Source organism: Amblyomma maculatum, unplaced genomic scaffold (assembly GCF_055883805.1).
Source record: "Amblyomma maculatum isolate TAMU_Amacu unplaced genomic scaffold, ASM5588380v1 scaffold_19, whole genome shotgun sequence".
NCBI lineage: Eukaryota > Metazoa > Arthropoda > Arachnida > Ixodida > Ixodidae > Amblyomma > Amblyomma maculatum.
In genome coordinates this window covers 4,452,244-4,476,276 of record NW_028146744.1, presented here as the reverse complement: position 1 = coordinate 4,476,276, position 24,033 = coordinate 4,452,244, and the positions used below count along the sequence as shown (strand labels likewise).

The window sequence follows — 24,033 nt, the reverse complement described above, 5'->3', positions numbered from 1 at the left end:
CTTAGTGAAAAGCACGCAGACGGTCTTTGCAGAGTTAAACCCATTGTCGTCAGCCCACCTAGACAGTTTGTTGACGCCTAGTTGAATCTGGCGTTCACAGATGGCCAGGTTGCAAGATTTGAAACTTATCTGGACGTCATCGACATATAAAGAATAAGAGATGGTTCTTGGCAGCACGCCCTTTAGCGAGTTCATTTTGACAATAAAAAGCGTGCAGCTGAGGACACCACCTTGAGGGACACCATTTTCCTGTATAAACAGCTTCGAGTATGTATTGCCAACACGAACTTTGAAGGTTCGTTCAGACAAGTGGCTTTTTAACGTGTTCAACATGTTCCCTGTGATACCGAGAGAGAAGAGGTCACGGATAATACCATAGCGTCATGTGGTATCATATGCTTTTTCAAGATCGAAAAAGACAGATAGTGTTGTTTCTGTACAAAAGCATCCCTTGCATAGGACTCAAATGCAATGAGCTGATCGTCTGTTGATCGCCCAGCCCTAAAACCAGCTTGGTTTGTGTCAAGAAGGCCATTGTATTCTAGGAAGTGAACAAGACGACGGTTTACCATTTTTTCGAAAAGCTTGCATAAGCAACTGGTTAGGGCGATGGGCCGATAGCTCGCTGCAAGTGTGGGTTCTTTGAAAGATTTTAATATCGGGACAATGATTGCTTCCTTCCATGCTTGAGGAAAGCGTCCTGTGGCCCATATTTTATTATACAGGCAGAGTAGGGTTTCGAGGGTGTCCACATGGAGGTGCCGGAGCATTGCATATGTGATCCTGTCAGCACCAGCTGCTGTGTTCTTGAATGTGTCTAGTGCACTCTTCAGCTCCTGTAGTGTGAACGGGCTATTGTACCCTCCTGTGCATGGTCTCTTATCATGTATAGGTTTACTCTCTTCGGTCACCTTGTGCCGCAGAAAGGAATCTGTATAGTGTGCCGAGCTAAATATGTATTCAAAGTGTTTCCCTAGTGTGTCTGCTTGATGTTCTAGTGTGTCGCCACCAGTGCTGACAAGAGGTGTGAGAGTGTTATATCCTTTGAGTGCTCTTATTCTGTTGCAGACTTTGTGTGCGTCAGTATAAGAGTTCACAGACGAAAGGAACGAGGCCCAGCTTTCTCGCTTGGAGATGCGTCGAACACGCCTGCCATTTGCCTTTGCTCGCTTAAAGGCTATTAGGTTTTCGGCAGTGGGGTGTCGTCGCAAGTTCGACCATGCCTTGTTCTGAGCCTCACGAGCAGTCTTACATTCTGCATTCCACCAGGGTCTTCGTTTGTTTCGTGGCTTACTTGACGTTTGTGGGATGCATTTTTCTGCAGCTTCTATAACGTGCAGTGTAATCAAGCGCTGAGTTTCATCTACATCTAGACCACTAATGGAAGAACAAGGCAGTGATGAGTGTTCCCTGAACATCTTCCAGTTGGCTGCATTTTCTTTGAATTTTCTGAGATTCGACACATTTTCATTTCCGTTCCCAGTATATCTTATTAAGATCGGAAAATGGTCACTTCTGTATAGGTTGTTAATGACAGTCCACTCTGTAGCTGCCAGGAACATCGAGGAGCCAATGGCTAGATCTATGGATGTGTAAGAGTTATGTGCTATATTGTAGTAAGTTGGCTGTTTCGTGTTTAGTAAGCATGATCCCGAGGACAATAAGAATTTTTCGATTAGAACACCTCGGGAGTCCGTTCTTTTACATCCCCATAATGGGTGGTGAGCATTAAAGTCTCCGACCAGCAACCAAGGTTCCGGAAGTTGATCAATCAATTTTTCAAAACTTTCGCTACTTAGCTTATAAGTTGGAGCAATATACAGGGAACATACCGTTGTTATTTTACCATAAACTAAGCTTCTGATTGCCACTGCCTCTAAGTCTGTGTTGAGTGAGATGTTTCGAGAGGGGATTGATTTGTGTTACAATGGCAACGCCACCAGAGGAGTGAGAGCTGCCTTGCCTGTCGTTCCTGAATATAATATATTGCTTAAGGAAATTTGAGTCTGCTGGTTTTAAATGGGTTTCTTGCAGACAAAGTATGTTTGGTTGGTAGTCCGCAAGAATTTCATATATATCATCTAAATTTTTAAAGAGTACTCGGCAGTTCCAATAAATGAGGAGTGCCATAATTAAAAGTTATTTAGGGGACAAGTTTAAACTTAGGTTTGTAGGTCCTTGGGACCTGTTATCGGGATTTTTCCCTTTTTTTTCGCTCCAGTGAGCTTTGCCGCCTAGGCAGCTGGGGTGAAGAAGTTGTGTCCATCGCATCTTCAGATGCGGTGGACGACTGTGCAGAAAGCACAGGATTGTCAGTTTTAGGCCTCGACTCATGGGTCGAGGCCTTTGGGCCGGCTGACCTGGGGGTCCGCGCAGCCAGCTTTGCGGGTGGTGGTGGAGTAGCGCTAGCTGACTCCACCGAGGGCGCAGGTGGCGCTGCCCTGGAAGAACTGTGTGCTTCCTGGGCAGGTGCCGACGACCGCTGTGATGCCGCGCCCTGCTGCGTCACAACGGAGTAGTGTGGCTTTTGAGGAAGAGAAAGCCGCTTTCGTGCCTCTCCGTAAGATATGTTTTCGGTGACTTTCAGTGTAATTATTTCTTTTTCTTTTTTCCAGTACAGGCATGAGCGTGAATAAGCTGGGTGGTTACCTTCACAGTTTGAGCAGAGAAGCGGCTGTTCTTCGCAGTTGTCTGTAGGATGTTCGTGCGAGGCACACTTTGCACATGTGAGCCGGCCACGGCAACTCTGAGAGCCATGGCCACATTTCTGACATTTGAAGCAACGGCGTGGGTTAGGGATGTAGGGCCTCAGTTTTATCTTTGTGTAGCCTACTTCGACAGATTCTGGGAGAGTGCTTGCAGCAAAGGTGAGTACAATGTGCTTTGTTTCTATCTCTTTGTTATCTCGTCTGATTTTTATCCGGTAAACATCTGTTACATTTTGTTCCTTCAGGGCTTCAAGAAGTTCTTGTTCACTCACGTACCTAAGGTCATCATCAGAGATGACTCCTCGGGCAGTGTTTAGTGATCGGTGCGGGCTAATCTGTACCGGTATTTCTCCAAATGATTCGACTGCACTTAGCTTCTGATACTGATGGTTGTATATTATTTCTAGTAGCAGGTCACCGTTTCCAAGTTTCTTTATCTTATAGCCCTGGCCAATGGCCTCAGTCAACGTTCGAGAAACAACAAATGGGGACACAAGTCGTGCAGTGATTTCCTCGTGGTCACTGTGGACCACGTGGAAACGAGGAAAGTTGTTTATGTTCTTTGAGAAGAACATGGTGGTCTCGGTGCGCCCCCTTTTAGAAGGAGGACGATCGGGGTTAAGGAGTTTAGATGCCATAAAAAAGTGTATTGTTCGGCTGCAGTGCCAGCCACCCACCATGGAGCCCAACGAGGGGACGGGACAGAAATTGCCAATTCCTGCCCACGCCAGCTGTACACCGTAACTATAACCCAATATGGCGTAACTCAGGGTAGCTAGCCACACAAGGTTAACCCTCGCCGCCTGGAAGTAGGAAGAAATGAAGAAGGCAAGAGAGGACAGGACAGTTCTAAGAAAGAAAATAGGAAAGTGAAAGATGGAGGGGAGAACAGGAAAAGGCGACTGCCGATTTCCCCCGGGTGGGTCAGCCCGGAGGTGCCGTCTATGGGAAGCGTGGGCCAAAGTGGTGTGTCGAGGGGCCTTAAAGGTCCAGACACTCGGCATCGGCTCAACCACCAGGATCCCCTTTTCCCCAGACACGACGATGCCACGCACGGCTAAGCGTGGGTGCTCGGGGTCCGTGCTGTCGCACAAAACACACAAACACCTGCTTTAACAGGTGCCCCCTGCGGGGATTTTGCAAACTGAAATGGTGGACCACATTAGCTTATTCTTCATTGCATTATGCCATCATTGTGCAATTAAAAAAGTGTCCACTTAGATATATTCACAAGTGCCGTTTGATAAATAATTGTCTTTAAACTCTGAGGTTGTGTGAGAGAGATACTAAATGGAAGGAGAAATATTGTAGCACATATATAACTTTATATGTGTTTGTAAGTGTAAGGTATAGCCAAATAAGAATGTAAAGAATTTCTGGACTGCAAGCAATCAATGTAACAAATGACAAACATTTACTCAAGGCAATGAAAGTTATTAAAGCATTTCAATGTTTTTATGAACAAAAATAAATGTAGTGTTTGAATATAGAACAAACAAATTTGTGATGGCAGTCAGCTAGCAGTCTGTTTCAGGCTACAGGTACACTAAAAAATCACAACTGACACATATGACGGATGCAAAACTTGTTGCCGTGAAAGAAATGCAGAAGACGTAAAACGCTGTTTATTACATATTAGACATGCGAAGGCATGACAAGCTGAAATGGTCCATGCATTGCATTAGAACAAGCACTAAGTCATTAAAAGATGCATGCATCACATGGATCTCAATTTGACAGCAAACATATGCTGACACTTACAAAACATACAATGCCATTACTCTTCATGTGATATACGCTGCAATATTTTCATGTTTTCTAAAGGCTACGCACAGTTCTGTACTACTTAAAAAGTGCACATCTTATAATGCTCCTATAGTTACCCATATATAACATGACCTCCTTAGTAACAATGTACAACATTTCTTCTTGTTAGCCTGAAATCCTGAGGCTGAATGTTCTGAAATCCGGTTGTATTAATTGCGACTTTATGATATGCTCCATCAGCTTTATTTGAAGTATGAAGGCATTATGCTCCAAGTGCAAGATGGGGATTTGCTTTATTAAACTTAATCTAAAACAAGCCCTGATCAATGTGAAATGACTTACATAGTTTTATAATAATCATAGCCCAAATGAGAATAGGATATTCATTAGGCACCTAATTGTTTTTAATAACAGGGTAACCAAAACAGTGAGAGGTCATCCTTTAATACTATAGTTTATTTATTTTTTGTTTTTTTTCTAATCAACATATCACTCCCAGCATCACAATTCTGACCTAAAAAAATTGTAGAGTCGAATGACCTAGTACGCATCTCTATTCCCTTTGTCCTCAAAGCTTTTTTTTTTTTGCCCCCTACAGTCATCGACTAGCTAGCTATTGCAGCTAGGATGTGCTTATAATAGCGCCGGCGCCGCGGTGTTGCCGGCCTGCATCATATGCATTGGCCGGCGCATTAGTTTGGAGTGAGGAAATTAGGCCCTTTTTAGCCAATAAGAGCGGTCACCGAGCGCATTTCTGGTTAAAACAATTCATAATGAACTATTTCGCTTAGAAAAAGACCGAATTATATCGGGACGCGTGGCAACGGGACGGACGACCGTTGCCGACAGCCTGCGCGCCTGAAAGACGTCGCACCGAGAAAGCTATTTTGCAAGGAAACGTTTTGCAAATATACGAAATGTGCAGAAGAGCGGAATCACCGCAAACATGGTGTGCAGTTGTCAATGGAAAATTCGCCCGGCCGGCCTACGAACAGATCGCACTGCGTTGGCGAACCTCGATTGTTTTTGTAGCCGAAAGGTCTCACACAGATCTAGATATAGGAAAAGCAATTAAACTGTGATTTCCCCGGCAATTCGTGTGGTGTGACAAGCTGGTTCGGAAACCTCTTCACGGCTCGAAGCGTGCCGTCGCTGCCGTTTCCACGGTGTCCGCACCGCATGCAAGCTAGGCCTCGTGCCTCTCCGCCGACGGCCATCGGCTGGGCAGCTGCCGTTTGCTTGCGGCGCGCCGCCGACACCACCGCGCCATGCTGCCGGGTTATGATAGCCGGGTCGCGCCCGGGCGCTCTGAAAAGCACGGGGAATCCAGGGACAGTCTAGGGAAAACACGTGCGCCCTACATCCGGAAATGACATCATAAAATATCACGTGACCCATGACGTTAATTATGACGTCATATATGACGTTACAAATTTTGGGCCAATCAGCGTTTCCAGCCGAGCTACCCCTAAACGCTTGTGTCTCAAACCGCTCATCTTGCCCTGCTCCTATTGGTCGGCGGCCATATTGAAATTTTGCGTCATCACTGATCTCACCGGTGACTGCGGTTACGTCATCAACAAGACTAAAGTGGTGACGTTGCCCATGCGCTGAATAATGACCGAAATTGTGAGCGAAACGAGGTAACCCCAAAGCCAGTCAACTGAGTAGAGCGAAAATGGCGGCTGTGTTCCTTGCGTTGCTATAGCGTTGCGCTGGCTGTGTGACAGTTGTGTCGGTGCGATCCACGGCGCAGGAGGGAGGACGAAGACGCCTTTGACGTACCGGACTACTTGTTCCGACTCTGTTCAACTCGGAAACCAGCAGAAAGTGGAGTGACTGTGCGGCGACTGCCGACGAACATCGATGAACGGGGGCTCACGCAGCACACGGACGAGTGCGCAGCCACTGCGGCGTTCGTCTAGCGGTACTCCTGCGCGCCGAAAGGTGAACGAAGGCCTGCTAAACGCCTGCGACTTTTTCTTGGGTAAGCTGTAAAAAACCCGCGTCGGTTATCGAACGATATTTATTATATGCATTAATATGTGCAATCGACCACTTGCTGCAAGCTGGCTTCTCTGCAACTCTTGTTTTCTAACCAAAAGGACTCGTTCCCCCTCGCAATGTTAAGAAACGAACAGAGGAAATCTCTTTTCTTTCCAGCTGTTGTCTTCGAGATTACCCAGCGACACCTGAAGAAAGTTCAATACCTGTATATACCTCAAAATACAGGACGAACGGACTAGGGATTGTAGTGCCTTGCCCCCATTCGTTACGCTCCCTCCATACGACACGTTCGCTACTCGAAAGTGTGAGTACGCTGCAAAAAGCGCCTGCTTCTTTTCGTTTCAGCAAGAATTAGAAGAGTGTTGCGTGATAACGAGACCTTTTGGTTGGATTACGAGCCTCACAGAGAAGCTGACGTGTATTTCGGCGAGTGATCGATTGTCTGAATTCGCTGAAGCTGCATGCATAAGACGGACTAGTTGTGCATATGAATGCTTGTTAAAGTACAAATTTAGTGTTATGGCAGCAGCAACCAAATATTCAATGTTGAAATCTCATTACTGCCTAGGAAACCGTAGCGCTTGTGTTGTGCAGGTAATCGTCACATTTTTGTTTATATCACTGTGAAGCTACAAAGCTATCCTTACAATGATGCTTGCTTGGACAGCCCTGTGACACGTTGCCAACATTCCTGTGAATGATTACCACCTCACTGTAGGCTAGTTGGTATGGATCTTTGATTGTATACTAGAACATGCAAAAGGCGGACTTAAGTGGATGTCATTGTTTGGTTATGCAGGAGACAGTGACTACCCACTGGAGTCATGGCTGCTTACGCCAATGCCAAGTCATCCCAGACCCAACTTGCTGTCCCTTCTCTGCTATCACCTTGCAGCCTGGCACAGTTGGCTGTGGTCACTAGCTGTGTGGTAAACATGCTTAAACCGAAAAGCGTAGCGTTACAGCAAGGTAATAAATATCCATGACTCCTATTGGAATCAGAAAATGGCACCAAAGATTTTTTACTGCCACATATACTCAGTAGAAGCACTTATTTCTTGGCCGCTGTATTTCACTCGAGTGTTTTTATTGAGAAAGAGACATCATACATACCAGCACACTTAGCTTGATTTACAATGACCATACAACATTGGCATGTATATCGCAGAATATTTATTGGGCTCAAAGAAGCCGCTGCCTTTCAACATATTGAAGCTACCTATACAAATAGGTACTGTATGCATGGTGCAGTGTGCAAAACGCTTACATATCAGAGGTAAAAATGCCAGCTGGATGGTATACTACTAGAGATCTTGCTCGCAGTGCTAAATGCTGTAACAGCTGTTAGGAGAATGGTGTACAAATACTAGGCTGCAGTGCCCACAATGATTGCTGAATGATTACAAAATTCTAGTGAAAATAAAATAAGCATCACACATACATTGTTAAGGCAATGTGTGAGCAGATGTTATGTACACTATTAATAAACGTGTAAAACTGCAAGGGGACTGCTGAGCAGCTTGAAGACAGTAGAGGTAGCTAAAACACGAGCATTCAAAAATATTTTACACCATAAACATGGTAGAATGAGAGAAATAAGATGGCTACTCAGTACAAAACAGCACTAAACAAAGGTTGAGGAGGAACCTTGGTTTGCTAGCCAAAATCGAAATGTGGGCTCGGCTTACAAACTGAGGCTCCCATCAACCCTTGTTCAGCGCTCTTTCATACACCATAAACATGTGATAAGCACCCCTTTACATAATTGTCACCTACTTTTGACCTTGGAATTTATTTTCCAAGTCGTTTTCAACAAATAATCAGAAAAGGCATCTTTTGTGCAAACTGGCCTTTCAATTGAAATGGTTTGTACATAATGCACACAACATGGAAAGGTAATAGAATGAGGAATGTGTGTAAAATGAACATCTTTTTGAAACATTACACAGACTCCATGATGGCACTTCAAAAGTAGCATAATTCTTCGCCTTCAAGGTAATCTGCACACCTCACTGGTGGGCCCCTTGTTTATAATAAGACTAGGGAAATTAAGCAGATTCACCAGCTCGCCTCCGGCATCGCGCACCAAGCTTTCGTCATGATTTAAACTGATTTATTTATAGGAAGGGAAAGGCGCGGTAACTGTCTCACTTGTTTTCTGTGGACACCGCAACCGCGCCGTAAGGGAAGGGAGGAAGGTGGGAGCCAAAGTGGAAAGAGAGAAAGAGGAGCCGTAGTGGAGGGCTACGGAGTAATTTCGACCACCTGGGGATCTTTAATGTGCGCTGACATCGCACAGCACACGGACGCCTCCTCGTTTCGCCTCCATCGAAACGCAGCCGCCGAGGTCGGGTTCGAACCCGGGTACTCCGGCACAGTAGTTGGGCGTCTTACCACTGCACCACCCCGGTGGGGCAAGCTTTCGTCATGTGTTTGGCTTTCCCGTGAAAAGTGGGGGGGGGGGCATACCGTTCGACATGAACAGACACTGACAACGTTCCAACAATGTGCCACTAACAAACACAGCATGCTTCATGAAATACAACACACTACACATCCCTGTCCAGACCTGGCTGAACAAGCTCGTCCTCTCCTCGGTCACTATATCAAATTTCTGAATAAAGTATTTTCTTTCTCTGAACACACCAAAGGAAGCATTAACATCACAGTTTGTGTACCTTATAGAGACTAAACAATCAACATCAAAACATTAACGGAATATCGGGAACGGAGCCCGATGTGGCCGAAGTCAAGTGGCTGCGAAGCACAGGAGTGACTGTCACCGTGGCTTGCATGAGGAGTCCGTGGTGGAGGGTCATGTATCGGATCTCGTTTCCCGCACTGCAATTGCTAACTCTTGCATAGTAGCTGCCACCTGCCTTACTGCAAGTGCAAACGTTTCTCTGTCGGCAAACACAGTAATGTAGCCTTCATGATCTTCTTGTATTTTCTTTTAAACAAACAGAACAGCAGACCACATACCTCCCACTCGTCGCTCTTGCCATCGATAGTAAGCACTCTTTGACAACGCTGACACTCTTCAGTAAGCTGATGACTTAGTCGATTTTCATGCCCAACGCTTTCACCACGCTGATCACTGCAGGTTCGTAGCCTTCATTGTTTTCAATCAGATTTTTCCAGCTGCTCACGACATCCGCACAGGACCTCGATTTCAGGCGACGCACGGAAAATAGCAACTAGCCGAGGAATCAGCTGTTTTGGCAAGCCGCCATGTGCACTGGATGGATGGATGGATGGATGGATGGATGGATGGATGGATGGATGGATGTTGTGGCCTTCCCCTTTGTAACGGGTAGATATTATATTATAACAATATCCTGGCCTGGATCACTTTCACCTACTGCACACTAACACTTACAGGTACATAGATACAGATTAACATTTTCATCTACTATTTTGGTCGCACTATCTTCCACCACTCTCTCAAGCGGCACTTGGTCTTGGCCACCTCTTTGAATTGTCTTGCGCAAACAGAAGCGTCACGTATACTGAAGCCAAGTGCCTGTGGGAGTGTAGTGCCCTCTGTCGGCGCTGGTGTGAAGCCCGCACAGTCGAGAACCAAGTGGTCGATAGTTTCCTCACTCACTGCGCACACTCTGCACACCGTACTTCGCACACCAGCATCGTAGCGCTGGCGATAGATCTGAGTTCGGAGGGCTCCGGCTCGTGCCTCGAAGAGGAGGCTGCTAGAGATGTCGTTGTCATAGAGGGGTTCCGCACAAATCTCTTGTTTGTGTTCTCTGTAGAGCTTAAGTGTGAACTTTCCCTCCATGGCCTTCCTCCAGCGCTCAGTTTCCACCTTTCGCACCTGAGTCTCAACAGCTCTTGCCCACTTTCGCTCCGTCTCCTCTTCTACGGGCTGAGAATAGAAACCGTACTTCCTATGGAGTTGCTGCAGTCGCTTCGTCCATCTGGTGCGGATCCCATTACGGTGGACGTAATCAAACACTTGTCGCGCTAATCGGTGTGGATGCATAAGTCTCAGCCTGCCGTCATACGACGCCTTGCTTCGCGCTTCTCGCGCCTCAAAACTAGACCAACCAAGGTCGCCTTGAATTGCCTCATTTGTAACGTTCCCATGGCAGCCCGGAGCCAGCCTTCCAACAGTGCGTTGACTGCGTTCCAGCCATTCGCGGGTAGGTGCTGTAGAGCATACCACCGCATTGGCAAAGGTCAGGGCAGGGACGTGAACCGCCTTCCACAGATCCCGCACCATAAGAAAACGGTTAAAGCCCCACAAGCATCTCCTGCGAAGGATGTTGCCAGCCCGCTGGGATGATCTTCTTAAATGTAACTCATGCCCAGCAGTATAGTCAGATTCAATCCCGAATGTCACTCCGAGGTAGCGGTACTCTGTAGCTTGAGGAAGCGGCACACCTTTTGGCAACATCAGGGGACAGGAGGGCTCCGGCCCAGAAAAAGCAAGTACGTCCGATTTTTTTGGCATTGAACTGCAACCCAAGAGGTGCCAGTGCTTCAGCACAATCGGTGATGAGGGCTTGCAGGTCTTCCGCGTCCCCTGCCAGCAGCACAATGTCGTCAGCAAACACCAACGCTGGCAACACTTGTCGTTCATCCGCTCCACTATGAAGCCAACACCCGACGCCAGTAGTCGCCGCTCAACACTCGCCGTATATAGCATATATAACAAGGGTGACAGTGGGCAGCCCCGTTTCAGACCCCTACCCACTACCACCTCGCCCGACCAGATGCCATTGAGGGTGGCTTTCACCGTGTTTTTGGCATAGAGACGTTGGAGCATCTCTGTCCAGGGTCTGGGCATTCCACTTGTATCCAGATGTTGCAGCAGTTGTTCCTGGGGGACGCTGTCATAAGCCTTCGCTACGTCCAGGAAACAGCTCACCAGCCCTCTTGCCTCTTTACGCGCGATCTCTACGCATTGGCTTAAGACATACAGATTGTCTTCTAGGCGGCGGCCACGTCAGAACCCATTCTGCAACTCGGTTAAGTGGTTGCCCTCTTCCGCCCACCCGGTCATCCAAGCCTTCAGGACCTGCGCGAAGACCCTGTACAGCACGCTGGTAATAGTGAGAGGCCGATAGTCGCGCAAGAGACCGGCATCACCGCCCTTTTTTGGCAGCAGGATCACTCTGCCACGGCGCCAGTCTTCTGGAATAGGGCTGCCTGCCAGTATATCTGTGAAGATACCGGCAAGCTGTGCCCGCGCCTCATTGCCCAGGCTTTTCACGAGCCCCGTAGGGGTGCCATCTAGCCCTTGAGTTGTGCGCGCGCTAATCCGGGGGATTGCTCTATCGATGGCTCCCAACGACACTGACCAGGTTTCTTCTTCCCTATTAGCCCTCCCTGGCTGCTCACAAGTTGGGGAACTCATGCAAGGCTCCTCAAGTGCTGGTGGTGCCGCGTATAACTTGCGTATATGCTCGGTCAATGCATGATGAAGATCAGCCGTCTTTGCCCCACTTGACTCGTCTCGGATTTCTGCCTGTGCCGGCCTGCCATCCTGTCGTGCCACATACATCCAGAATTTGGACGCTGCTCCCTTCCCAGCGCTCTTGATGTCCTGGAGCGTCTTATGGTTGGCTTCGGCTATTTTCCGCTGCGTAATGGCCTGCATTTCCCGCTTTCGAAACAAATATTCTTGCCAACTTCCCTGAACATCTTCGCTGTCAGGATTCCTAACCGCCCGACGGTATTGTCGGTTGGCAAGACGACGGGCACACAGCGCTGCTCTAACCTCCCCATCCCACCAGTTTTTTCTACAGACCCCTCGACGCGCATTGGTTATCTTCACATGCTTCTGCATAACGCGGCGAAGTTCACTGATGTACTCTTCATACGAGGCTGCCTCTTCTCGGTGGGGGCTAAGCTCAAATTCGTGGGCCACTTGTTCATAGGCTGTAGCAGGGAGAAACTGTTTTGGGCCTTCACGTCGTTTAGGTTGTCGGTGCCATAGGGACGCTTTGAACCGCAGCATGAGATGATTGTGATGGCTCCCCAAGATGTGTTGGCCTTCTTCGTCGATGTGAATGCTCTGGAGTGCACCGCAGAATTTCCGCGACACGAGCCCATAGTCAATGGATGAACTCTGGCCTCGGGCACACCACGTAACTGTTCCCTCACAGTCGGCTCGTAGGTTTACTATTTCGAGCGATAACTCCTGGGCCAGTTCAAGCAGGAGAGTTCCGTTATGGTCGGAGTAGCCATCGAGTTCTTCAATGTGGCCAATAAAGTCACCCAATATCAGAACTTCCCGATTTGTACCCCAGCGTTCGATGTCATGCCTTATGCAGCGCAGGATGTTGGAGTTTTCATCACGTTGATTAGGGGAGACGCCTAGGTACGTCAAGCATGCCATTACTGGCACTGCATGAATATAGCCTGACACCCAAACGTGTTCCTCGCAGTCATCCGATAACGGTGTCCAGGAGCCTCCCTCCCGCCACAAAAACCCAACACCTCCTCCTTTTCGGGCCGAGCTTTCTCTGTTGCAGCCCGTCCAATTCCAAAGTGAGTTGACCGGGGGTCTCTCCATGTCCCTTAGGTTTGTTTCAGCCACTCCAAACAGTGTTATCTCTTCCTGCTCCATTGACACCGTCAGCGTGCCCTCGCGGAGACAAAAAGTTACTCAAGAGCAAATTTAATTGCGAAGCCTAAAACGTATCTCCTTATGCTTCATGTTAGTTAGTTGTAAATACAGTTCCTCAGCCGAATAAATATTTATTAATTTTATTTACTGCGTATTAACTGCGCCGTTTCATAAAAACTTAGGAGACGGTCCCTCGTCGGCCTCGGCTAGCGTTGCGACAAATGTGTAGCAGTAGGCGCGACCGCGGAACGGGGACCTCAGGGGCGGAGTCATGCTACGAGTCGCTGGCAATTGGTCGATTCCGTAATCCGTCACGATTGACGTCTTAAGGTCACGTGAAAGCCGCGTCAATTTGACGTCACGCTCTACAACTTGAGAGCGAAATAGACCTCTCCCGGCCTACGTCACCGATTTCGTATTCGGAGCACGTGCTTTCAGCCTGGTGGGCAAAACATTCGCCTGCGTGCGGCCGCGTCGCTACGTTGGGAGTATGTTAACAAAGGAATAGCGGCAGATTTCGCTTGTTTTTCGCCATGCCGCTGAGTTGCTGCGCGGTCGGATGCGCTAATCGCGTGAAGAAGGGCAATGGCATAGGTTTTTTCCGATTTCCGAAGGATGAAAAGCGGTGCAAACAGTGGGTACAAGCCATGCGGAGAGCGAATTGGGCGCCCGGAAAGGATGACCGGATCTGTGGCGCGCACTTCATTGCTGGTAAGCACAGCGCGTATGCGCATATACAAGCATTGACACGCATGTTTGATGAGTGAACACGAAGCACGGGCGGTCAATCATGTGTTTGCTTTGTCCCGAACGCAGGTTCACCATCGTTGCACCCGGACCATCCGGACTGGGTGCCGAGCCGCTTTGTTTTCACGAAGCCTAATCCAGACGGCGACAAAAAAAAGTGTGATCGTTTCGAGCGAAGTTTGAAGCGGAAACGAAGCCCAGGTACGCCTCGGTTTAATCTATAATGTCGCTGTTCTGTACGCAAGGACGTTCACGCGGTTTTTATTACGTTTCCTGGCAGCTGTAGTCGCAGACAGGTTTCCATGACTGTGCAGTGGCATGCAGTGGACGTGACGCGCCGCCTGCTTAAGCCTGGTTCACATGCAAGCGGAAACGATAGCGATTTCTGCCGCGGCGGCGCAAAAACCTGTTCTGAGCTGTCGCTATCTGTCGTGGTGGCATGAACGGCAAGAGCGGCGTAGTTTCAACTCGTTGGAAATTTTTCGCACTTGTCGCATGCACATCGCCGCTCAGTTCGCTCAATCGCTTGCACGTAAACCAGCCTTTACATGCCTGTATCTCGCTCGCGAACGTATGCAAACAGCATGCTGGTGAAAGCTGGCGCCCTCAGCTTCCTTCCACTGTATGGCCACAGCTGCCCGCGATTAGTCGCTTGCGTGCGCCTATGTTAGGCCATTGCAGTGACAGTGTCCGGTTGCAAGTTTGACACCCATGATATTGGAGATTGGCATGCGTTTTAGTATTTGCGAAGCTAAACATGCAATGCATCTTGCTGTGTACGTATGCACGCGCCAGAGATTTTAGTTTGTTTATCCTAAATTTTAATCCATTTATATCCTTTCCATTACATTCTTAAAATATGCACCCGCCTGAGCAATGTGCATCTTGTACCTCTTTAAAAATGTGCATTTCACAGAAAGAATTGCAGAATTGCACTCTTCCATTTTTTGCCCCACTTAGTCGACTTCTCTCACTTGCTGCGACTCCTGCTCAATAAGAATGTGGGAAACAACTTCAATTTCAAGAAACTGCACCAGTTTTGTTGTCGGCAGATAGCAGTTCTCGCAACTGTTTAATGCCATCTGCTCACTACTGGCAAGATCAGATTGAACGTGGCACTTCTGATCAGCCTAGATAATCAGATGTCTATCCTTGCAGCGTACACTGATCCGGCTAGTGATGGGCAGCAGCCCATTGCACTCGCTCACAGTGGAGGTGAAGAAGATCAGTCGGAAACAGCAGATGCTGTCGAGGCGCTCCTGGAGCTCAGCCGAACACGTGAAGCCCCAACTGGTATGGCGTGCAAATGTTCTTTACTGTACTCCATTACAGAGTGGACAACAGTTGCAGTCTTTGCGCCAGTACTACACTTCATGCTGCATGCCTTGTTCCTTTTGGTGTGTTAATTCTTTGTGGCTTACTTTTTGTGCTGGTCATCATACTCCACTTGTTTCTCTCTTTTTTTCTACTTCCCTTCCCTGTTTTTTTTTTCTGGACCTTTTAGGCAATGTGCCTCTTTGGATGGCAGTGGCCAGCTTTGGATGGCAGTGGCCAGCCTGCTGCTTCTTCCGTTTCCTGTCTGTTTCACTATTATACACCGTGACTGCATGAAGTGCAGAATGGAGGAAGCTGGTGAGAAGCCTGAAAACTGTCATATTATATAAGCATAAATGCATGTGCACACCGTTGACAACTGGGAATTTTGAGTGTCTATTAGTCTTTATTTTTGGTTCTGTCTTTTGGCTTTCTGGCATACTGTACTCATCAAAAAATTTTGAACTTCTCGAAATTAAGTTCAGTTGGAGCAAGCACTTACCTAGCCTCTTTCCTTTTTCAGTGCTTGTCTACTGTGCTGTTTCTTGCCATGTACGTGTAACCACTTGCCCAGCTTTTTCTCCTAATCAACTTAGCAACACAGACCGGTTGCTTGAGCTATAAATTCTGATGTATCTCATTCCATTTTTAGGTGCATGTTGATAGTCCCAGGGGTTTTGAGTCTCCTGATAGCCCCATTTTTGTGTTTCTGAAAGACTCATTGGAAATGCCAGTATTTGTCCACAGAAACCTTCAGGTGGTGTTCTGAAAAGACGATAAAGTGGCTGTCATCCCATACACTGCCGCCCGCAAAGTTAACGTGAATCCTTGAATCCGTGGCTTGGCATTACTTTAGCTCTGCTGAGCACTGGCTGCTGGTCCTGAGACCATGATACTGCTCAAGCATTTGTGCCATGTTTGCTGGCAGCAGTATGCAAGATATTTAATGGCGTGAAAGAGTATGAACAAGATATGAAGCAGAAGGAATGATTTGGCTCCTGTGAAGTTTGTAGCCATGTTCTACTGTGCAAAAAGGGGGCAAACAATAAGCTAACAGGTTGTGGTAATGACAGCACCATTAAGCATAACTGCAAATTTATTTGCTGCTTTGTGTTGACTCAACACAGAGCATTTATACTTTTTTTTTCTATTTTTTCTTTATTTGTTCTAAGAAATGTACACGAACAGTTGGTTGGACCCATAGCTTTTACGGCTAGTGATGGGTCCAAATACAAAACAAGTGCAATGTTACTGCAGACCTTGTAAAGGAAAACTTCAAAATTAACACAAACAATCTAATAGACCTCTCCCTGTTTGCAAACTATGTGACATCAGGGAGGCACGTGACGATGGGGGCGCGCCGGGCTTGGTGGACAAAAGTGCTCCTTTCAGCCGGTTCTCCCTGCTGCAAGGAGCGGCGGGAAGCTGCCCGCTGTTATACAATGCAAGAGTTATGCAAGAGCTCTGTTCAATGGCACTTTTAAGGATGTCTAAAAAGTTCTTACAGTATTAGAGCTTACAATATTATGACAATATTAGAGCGCCGCCCATGAAAACATTCTGTTAGGATCATTTCAAACTTCTCAAGGAACTGCGTTATTGATGTGTTTGGTGGCCGATACCCCACACCAACTATCAAACCATCCTGAAGTTTTATGAATAGGGTTTCAATGCATTCAAAACTAATAGACGCCACTCACATTACCTGGTAGGAGACACTATCCTTGACAAACATCCCTACCCCACCTCCCCTTGCCCATGTATTCCGTGGCTGGGATAAAAATTTATAACCCGGGAAAGAGACTGCTTCACCACGCTTGAGCCAAGTTTCACTCACGGCTATGACATCAAAACCAGATTACAATCAAGTTATTTAGGTTGCTTCGCATGTTACAATGGAAAATTGAAAACCTTTATTACGCATCAAATCGTCAACTTGTTGAAACGTAAAAGCCATGTCAAAAGAAACAGAAAAAATGTCATGCTAAGAACGACAGAAAAAAAAAGAACAGTCACACGACGTTGGCCAAGTCATCTTCACTTGTGATGTGCAGAAAAGTGGAGTTGTCTGCCCTACGCATCAAAATTTTGCCTTGTGACAACCGAACAAACTTCCAGTTGTAGTCTTTAGCTGCTTTCTTTCCTTTAGATAGTAGTACTTTGTTCTCAACGTAAAAGCATTTTAGCTTACAATTCTATAATGATGCTATGATCATATAATAAAGCTATAATGCTATGAGCATGGAATAAAGCATTATATGCTCTGCCTGCATTACTGTATATTTTGTTTCTTGAATGGCATGCATTTATGTGCAGTGTCTGTAGTCCTTGGGTCTACCAGCACGATGTTGTAAATGCATCTGATGCATAAACAGATTTGCTTCAAAACCTCTTGCAGCTCCCCCTTAAAGCATGTGCAGGTTCGCAACTTATGACCTTTTTTGTTTCACTAACAGGAGGGAGACCCACTCACATGAGTGCACCACCACTGCATTCAACGCCAAGCCTGAATGAGCCCGAACAAGAATGGTACCAGCGGTGGCGTCAGCTACCGGAGTGCATGCAAGAAAAATACCTTGCTAAGTGCAAAGATTTCAACGAACTCAAGGAGCATGTTGAAAGTCTCGTAAATGAACTTAAAATTCTGCAGGAAGGAGAAAGGAATGAAGGCCCCTAGAAGGTGGGGATACTTTGCCATCACAGGTGCGACAGGAAAGGTGGCTTATTATACCGGGTTGCCAAATGAACAAGCATTTCTCTGGGTAGTGAGCCTATACAAAAATGCCATCGAAGAGCCCTGGAACGAGGTGCTTGACCCAGAGGACAAGGTGCTACTTGTACTCATGAGGCTGAGACTTGACGTGCACTTATGTTTCCTCGCAGACCTGTTTGGTCTAGGGAAAAACTCGATCTCCAAGCTGTTTGAGGAAACAATCACTGTGTTGGTGGCTGAGCTGAAGGGGCTTGTTGTGTGGCCAGACGATGTGGCCTTCCACACATGCAAACCAAAACTATTTAGAGGGAAATATAGGAATGTAAGGGTCATCATCGACAGCACTGAAGTCCGGCTTGAAAGAGCAAGTGCATCAACAGCACAAAGCACAACATTCTCAAGCTATAAAAATGCGACCAGCCTCAAGTTCTTGGCAGGAATAACCCCGTACGGGTTAGTATCGTATGTGTCGTGCTGGGGAGGAAAAATCAGCGACAAGCAGCTTGTCTTGTTCACGGACTTCGCCGAGAAGCTCGAACACGGAGATGAGGTGATGGCCGACCGAGGGTTCACTGTGGCTGAAGAGCTAGCAACACTAGGTGTAAAGCTGACTGTACCAGCCTTCACCAAGGGAAAAAGACAGTTGCCGCAAAAAGAGGTAAACGAATCCCGAGAGATTTCCCGCCGCCGCATCAGAGTGGAACAAGCCATAGGACGCATGAAGAGGTTCCGCATCCTTCGAAACGTAGTCCCCTATTTTATGAACGATTACCTAGAGTCATAGTGGTGATCACCGTGCCTTCCTCGTCTCTTTTCGCATACATCTGATTTTTGCCTACGCCAAGCTTTCTCTTGGAGAGTTCAGGCTACCTGCATTGCTTAGAGCATGCTCAGTTTGCTTCATGTTATTGTCCCATATGTCAGGTTTAACAGCTCTACCAGTTCTGTTCTTACCTGTATTTTAACACCAAGGCCATCGTCTGCGGTTAAAGTAGAACATCTGCCTTGCGGCAAGATCCCGAATCCCTTTACTGCTAACTTGTTGATAGGGTCATTCCTTACCTTTCTTCCATTTTCTCTTCATATTCTGACTCGCCATCCTGTTTGTCATTATATCTCATCTTGATAAGCACCTCTATATGCTGCATGATGCTCAGATGAGCGCACAATGTAAAGCTTATTTCATTTTTAGTCTCCCTACTGGGGCTCTTCCACACTCATTTCTCCTGTTAACGAAAGAAGGTATTCAAATCCATAACTAATTCTGGTCTGCCAACTCTACTGATAACGCCTCCTTGGGACACATCTCCTGCCAAAAGCTGCTGTGTGAGCTGCAACGAACATTTCATAGAGTGCCTCTTTTGAACGAAAGCGACAGTTTTCACCCTCAGTTGAAGCACAGAAGCCAAAGCAGCACCCATGCTGCACCCCTACGAGAACGCCCATTCCTAGTTTGAAAATGGTGAAGGAACTTTCTCATCTGGCCAATAATGACTCCTTTTTGGTGTGTGTAATCTGTTTATTTCTGTTTCTGTACACAGCAGCAATATATGACATGTCATTGAAATAAAATGTGGTTCGTCAAATGCACTGTGTTGCGTCACTTATTTAATGCGAAGGTGTTAAAGGAGGCGAACCAAGATCAACAAGAGCAGCCCGCAAATGCGAACCATTAATTGGACACTGAAGAGAAAAACGAAGTCTGCTTTTGTCGACAGAATACCAGCTCCTAATTTCAAAAATACCACTCTTACTGCAAACAATGCTCTTGTAACGTAGAAAACACAGATAACAAATACAGGTATTGCTGCCACAGCCCATTCTGGCAAGTACAAGTGCCATGACTTGCAGCGATAGACTTTTCGGATTTTGTGGAGGTATATCTGAATATGTTACTTCCTGAATGTTCGCTGTACTGTCATATCAGTACACACACCATCATCTGGCGCATCAGTTTATGCCACAACGCGTATTTTTAGCTTCACGTGCGCCCCCTACAGAGCAGCGATGATAAAGCTTTCGAGCAAGCCATTTAAGAAGTAAACACCCGAGGAAGCACCGAACGAAAGGCCCCATTTTGCAGAAAATCTCTACTGCGGGCATTTCAGCAAAAGATCACAGGCATGGCTATGGCAGATGGTATTTGGCAGGTGACATGGCCGCATACTGACTGGCCGGCAGGTTTTATACGAGGTCATGAGACTATATTACATGACGGGAGCTGCCAACTGGGACTTCTGCTTTCAGATGGGTGGGAAAGATGGAAATTGGAAATCAAACCTTCGAGGACCCTGGGGTTATGAGTAAGACATGCTACTCTTGGGTCACATAGGCACGTTCATAGGGCTTTATTAAAGTGGGGCTTTATAGATATCTACGTAGAGTGGCCTTTTTCAAATTACTCGGCAGCTTGCAACTATATTAATGAATATGCGACATAAACACAAAAATTAAAGGATCAGAGATTAAGTTAGTAGCAAATTGCATATAATCGAACGAGGATCCGCAAGAGAAGCCGCAGATGGCAGGCAATAACAACATCGCATCATACCCTTAAAAGTAGAGCTTGTGTGTCCCCTTTTTTTTTTTTTCATTCTTCATAGGCGATTTCCCCTTTGGTCACTTCTGCTTAATGCTCGAGGTTGCTCTTTCTTGACAGTAGCTGTGGAAGCACTGCACTCCTACAAAATGCCTGCAAAGCTGGCATGTGCTTATCAAAAAAATCGTGGTCCCTTTGAATACGGACAATCAGAAAGCCTGCCTTTGCCCAGCAAACAAAATCACAATAGTCAACATTGGCACATGCCAACTCTGTCTGCACTTGAAACATGTACTCATGGTTCTCCTTGAGGTTCAGGTTCTCATCAAGGTAAAAGGCTTTGTCCCTGATATCACTTATTACTGTGTCCCTACACTTGTAGGGGCATTTTATCTCCAGCACCCCACGCCCACAACAACTGCACTCAATGAACCCATCTGGGCTGGCCGCAACATACTGCCATTGTGGAAAGATGCAGAGCCCTGCATCTTTACATTTAAAGCCCTGATGGTGCTGCACTTGGCAATCAATATATTGCTGCCTTGCAATATGTTCATGGTCTATGCCGTATCTGATTGCTTGCGGCTTCCTCTGGCGCGACTGATACTGAACCAGTGGAGACTGTGCAATATTTACCGCGAGGCGTGCTGCACTCGTAGCACTCTTGCATTTCAGCACTTTTGCGATGACTGACCCAGTAATTCTGCCACATCTCTGCTCAAACCACTGAATACAGTTTCTCTGCTGCCTGGTCTGTGCTTCAATCTCGACAACTTCTAGCTCACTTATCCTTCTGTTCAATAAAAAATCAATTCTTTTGGCTTTCTCATCATCATCAAGCTCTTCCCAGTGCGGGTCAAATAGTGCATACAAGCTTTCCGGAAGGTCAGCACTTCCCTGGCACTCATCAGCAGTGTCTGTGTCTTCATCAGGGACGACATACTTGGCAAATGCCGTAAATATTGCAGCATCAGGAATAATGGCATGCAGTGAATCCAGCGACGCAGGGTACTTGGCTTTTGTCTGGTGAACAACCGACCGCAGTCTTTTGACGCCCTTTGATGGCCTTCCGGGCTTGTGTTTGACGATGACCAGGTCCTTCAGGCGGGTAGGCTGAACCTTTAGGATAGAGCAAAATACATTACTTGCATAGTGTTATTGTGATACATACCCAGTAAGGCACTTTCAGTCAGCTGACATTAATGAGGATGAGGATCGTTTCCTACCTTTCTTCAATGACCTATCTGTGTGCTAAGAAAGGAATCATTCTAGCATTCATTCACTAAGCTGCTGCTTATGCTCCTACTAACACCTGTTCATACAAAGTAATTATGTACAATTTCACGAGACTAAGAAGCACAGAAGAAAATGCATTACACTTTCTCGGAACTTGTTGTTCCAGGCACAAAGCTGGGACGTAGATGACCTTGCATGTCCTGAAGACACAAGCAGCTCAACTTTGAAAAGGAGGGCAGCCACGTGACAGCACACTTCACCAAGCCTGCAAAAAGGAATGGTAGCAAAATCACTCAAAAGCCAAGTAGAACTTGTTAATATTTGATATGCATCTTAAATGTTAAGTACAGAAAGCGACTACTCCGCTCGCCAGTACAGTTTTACAGCGATGGCAAGTGCTACAAGTTTATATAAATGGCACAACAGCATTTGTTAGATACTCGCGCTACAGAGGCACTTACTAGTACATAAGAACAAACAACAGGAACTTTATGCGACGAACATTGAAGACTCGTTTTTTTTTTTTTTTTTTTCACTACAGACAGGGCGGGTTTGGACATTTCGTTACGCGTGGTTACATTATTCGTAATTCTGCGCGTTCACGTGCTAGGACGACACTGATTCCTCGAAGTACCCTCCAGCCCTATGGTCAAACAATCGCATTCAACGAGGTGGCCTACGTCACGCAACACCGTGAAAATGCACTCAAGCAACACCTTTGCTCAAGTGCACTAACGCTCCAGAACGGAATCGCAGTATGCTTCGCTTCTGCGACAAACGTTGCCCGTATCGGTAACCCATTCTACTGCGCCAACATCTGGCCTTATCTGACAACAGTGTGTACTAGTGCAAATTCTAGAACACAAGAAAGAAGCGCGTCGACATTGGAGAGAAGAGGACACAACGCGTCTCAAAGCGATGCTTTCTCTTGGTCCTGGACGCACGGACGCATTCATCGCAGAAGTGGGACACGAACTAAAGAGAAAAAAAAATGAACGAGCCCGCTTCGGTAACAACAGCTGCTCATTGCTGCACTTGATATGTAAATATGAACTCACCCCGCCATGCAGGTGCAGTGCGCCGTGCGAACGCTGCAGTTTTGGTCCACAAGCGCCCATGCCTCGTAGGGCTCGGCGGTGGTCCTTTGGGACGGTGTCACCATGGCCTTTACGAAGCAGCACTCGGTGTCCAGGTCAGAAATGAGAACCGTGCGAACATGTCCTTCCATCGCAAGGCCGTAGGCTTTGAGAGACTTGTACGACTTCAACGCATCCACACTGTACGGGCCGGGAGGGTTAACAAGGTATACATAAACGTCTCCGAAGCGCACGTTTGGCCAGCACTTTGGATCGTTCTTCCAGTTCCCTAATGCGTAGGGGTCCGGATACTGTGTGCCACGCACCTGTAATTTCTCTAAGTAGCGTTGGCGAGCATTTTCCGGCAGTGAGCGCACATAATCCGACAGCTCCATAGCGCCCACACCGCTGTAGGCCTGACCGGGAAAGATATGTTTTGCCCACCAGGCCACGCCCACCACGCCCTCTGACGTCACATTGTTTGCAAACAGGGAGAGGTCTATTGAGAGCGTTACCTCTCCTCGGGTACGTCACGCGATGCGAGTGACGTCACGGTGGTGACGTTTCCGGTTTGCGCCGCAGACGCCGATGGGCAAAACAGTCGCCTGAATGCATGCGCTCGCATAGAGATTCGCTGCGCGAGCAACAATAATCTTCATTGCGGGCATTGGGACCTTTGCCTCGACCCTGAATCATAATGCCTACGAGCTGCTGTGCAGTGGGATGCACCAACCGGCCAAGAAAGGCTCTGGTATACGCTTTTTTCGTTTTCCACGGGACGAAAATCTGAAAGTGTGTGTGCACGCACTGCGTCGATATAAATGGAAGCCCACAGACCGGATCTGCGGAACTTGTCCATGCTGATTTGTTCTAGAGTTCAGCTAGTTTATCATTCACTGGACTCATTACACTATCTGGTGATTTACATAAAACTGTTTGACTGCAGGTCGTTTTGTACCCATAGAAGTGAGGGCTTTGAGAAGGCAAGCCGTACCTCATTATTTACCTTCTTCGTTAACATTTTTTCATGTTTCCCCAAAAAGGGTGCTCAACTCAACCTCTGTTAAGCTCATATATATGCAGCTCATCTCAATGGTAAGTAGCAACTAGTAAGGTATGTTGTCAGAGAGTTTAAGCTAAAACTAAGGTAATAAAGATCAAGTAGTAAGAGGGAATAAAAAAATTGTTACGTACACTTTCACAGAACTGGTTGTTCCACTCACAAAGCTGTGAACTAGTGGACCGAATGAGTCCAGATGAAACGAGCATTTTCACTTTGAAGAGTAAATAAGCTACATGCGTGGCTAAACTAAAAGATACACGTTTATTGCTGTTAA

General features: G+C 46.9%; 1 protein-coding gene and 1 pseudogene across 1 annotated transcript; one reads left to right on the top strand and one right to left on the bottom strand.

Annotated features, from left to right (window-relative positions):
• Positions 1-9,894: 9,894 nt before the first annotated feature.
• Positions 9,895-13,071, bottom strand: LOC146171592 (uncharacterized; annotated as a pseudogene).
• A 427-nt stretch (positions 13,072-13,498) lies between these two features.
• On the top strand, positions 13,499-17,740 carry LOC146171591 (uncharacterized). Its single transcript, XM_084586393.1, has 5 exons — positions 13,499-13,782; positions 13,888-14,019; positions 14,977-15,111; positions 15,323-15,450; positions 17,589-17,740. Exons 1-4 carry the CDS (start codon positions 13,605-13,607, stop codon positions 15,427-15,429), a joined length of 552 nt encoding a protein of 183 aa, XP_084442519.1. The 5' UTR covers positions 13,499-13,604; the 3' UTR covers positions 15,430-15,450; positions 17,589-17,740.
• Positions 17,741-24,033: the final 6,293 nt, after the last annotated feature.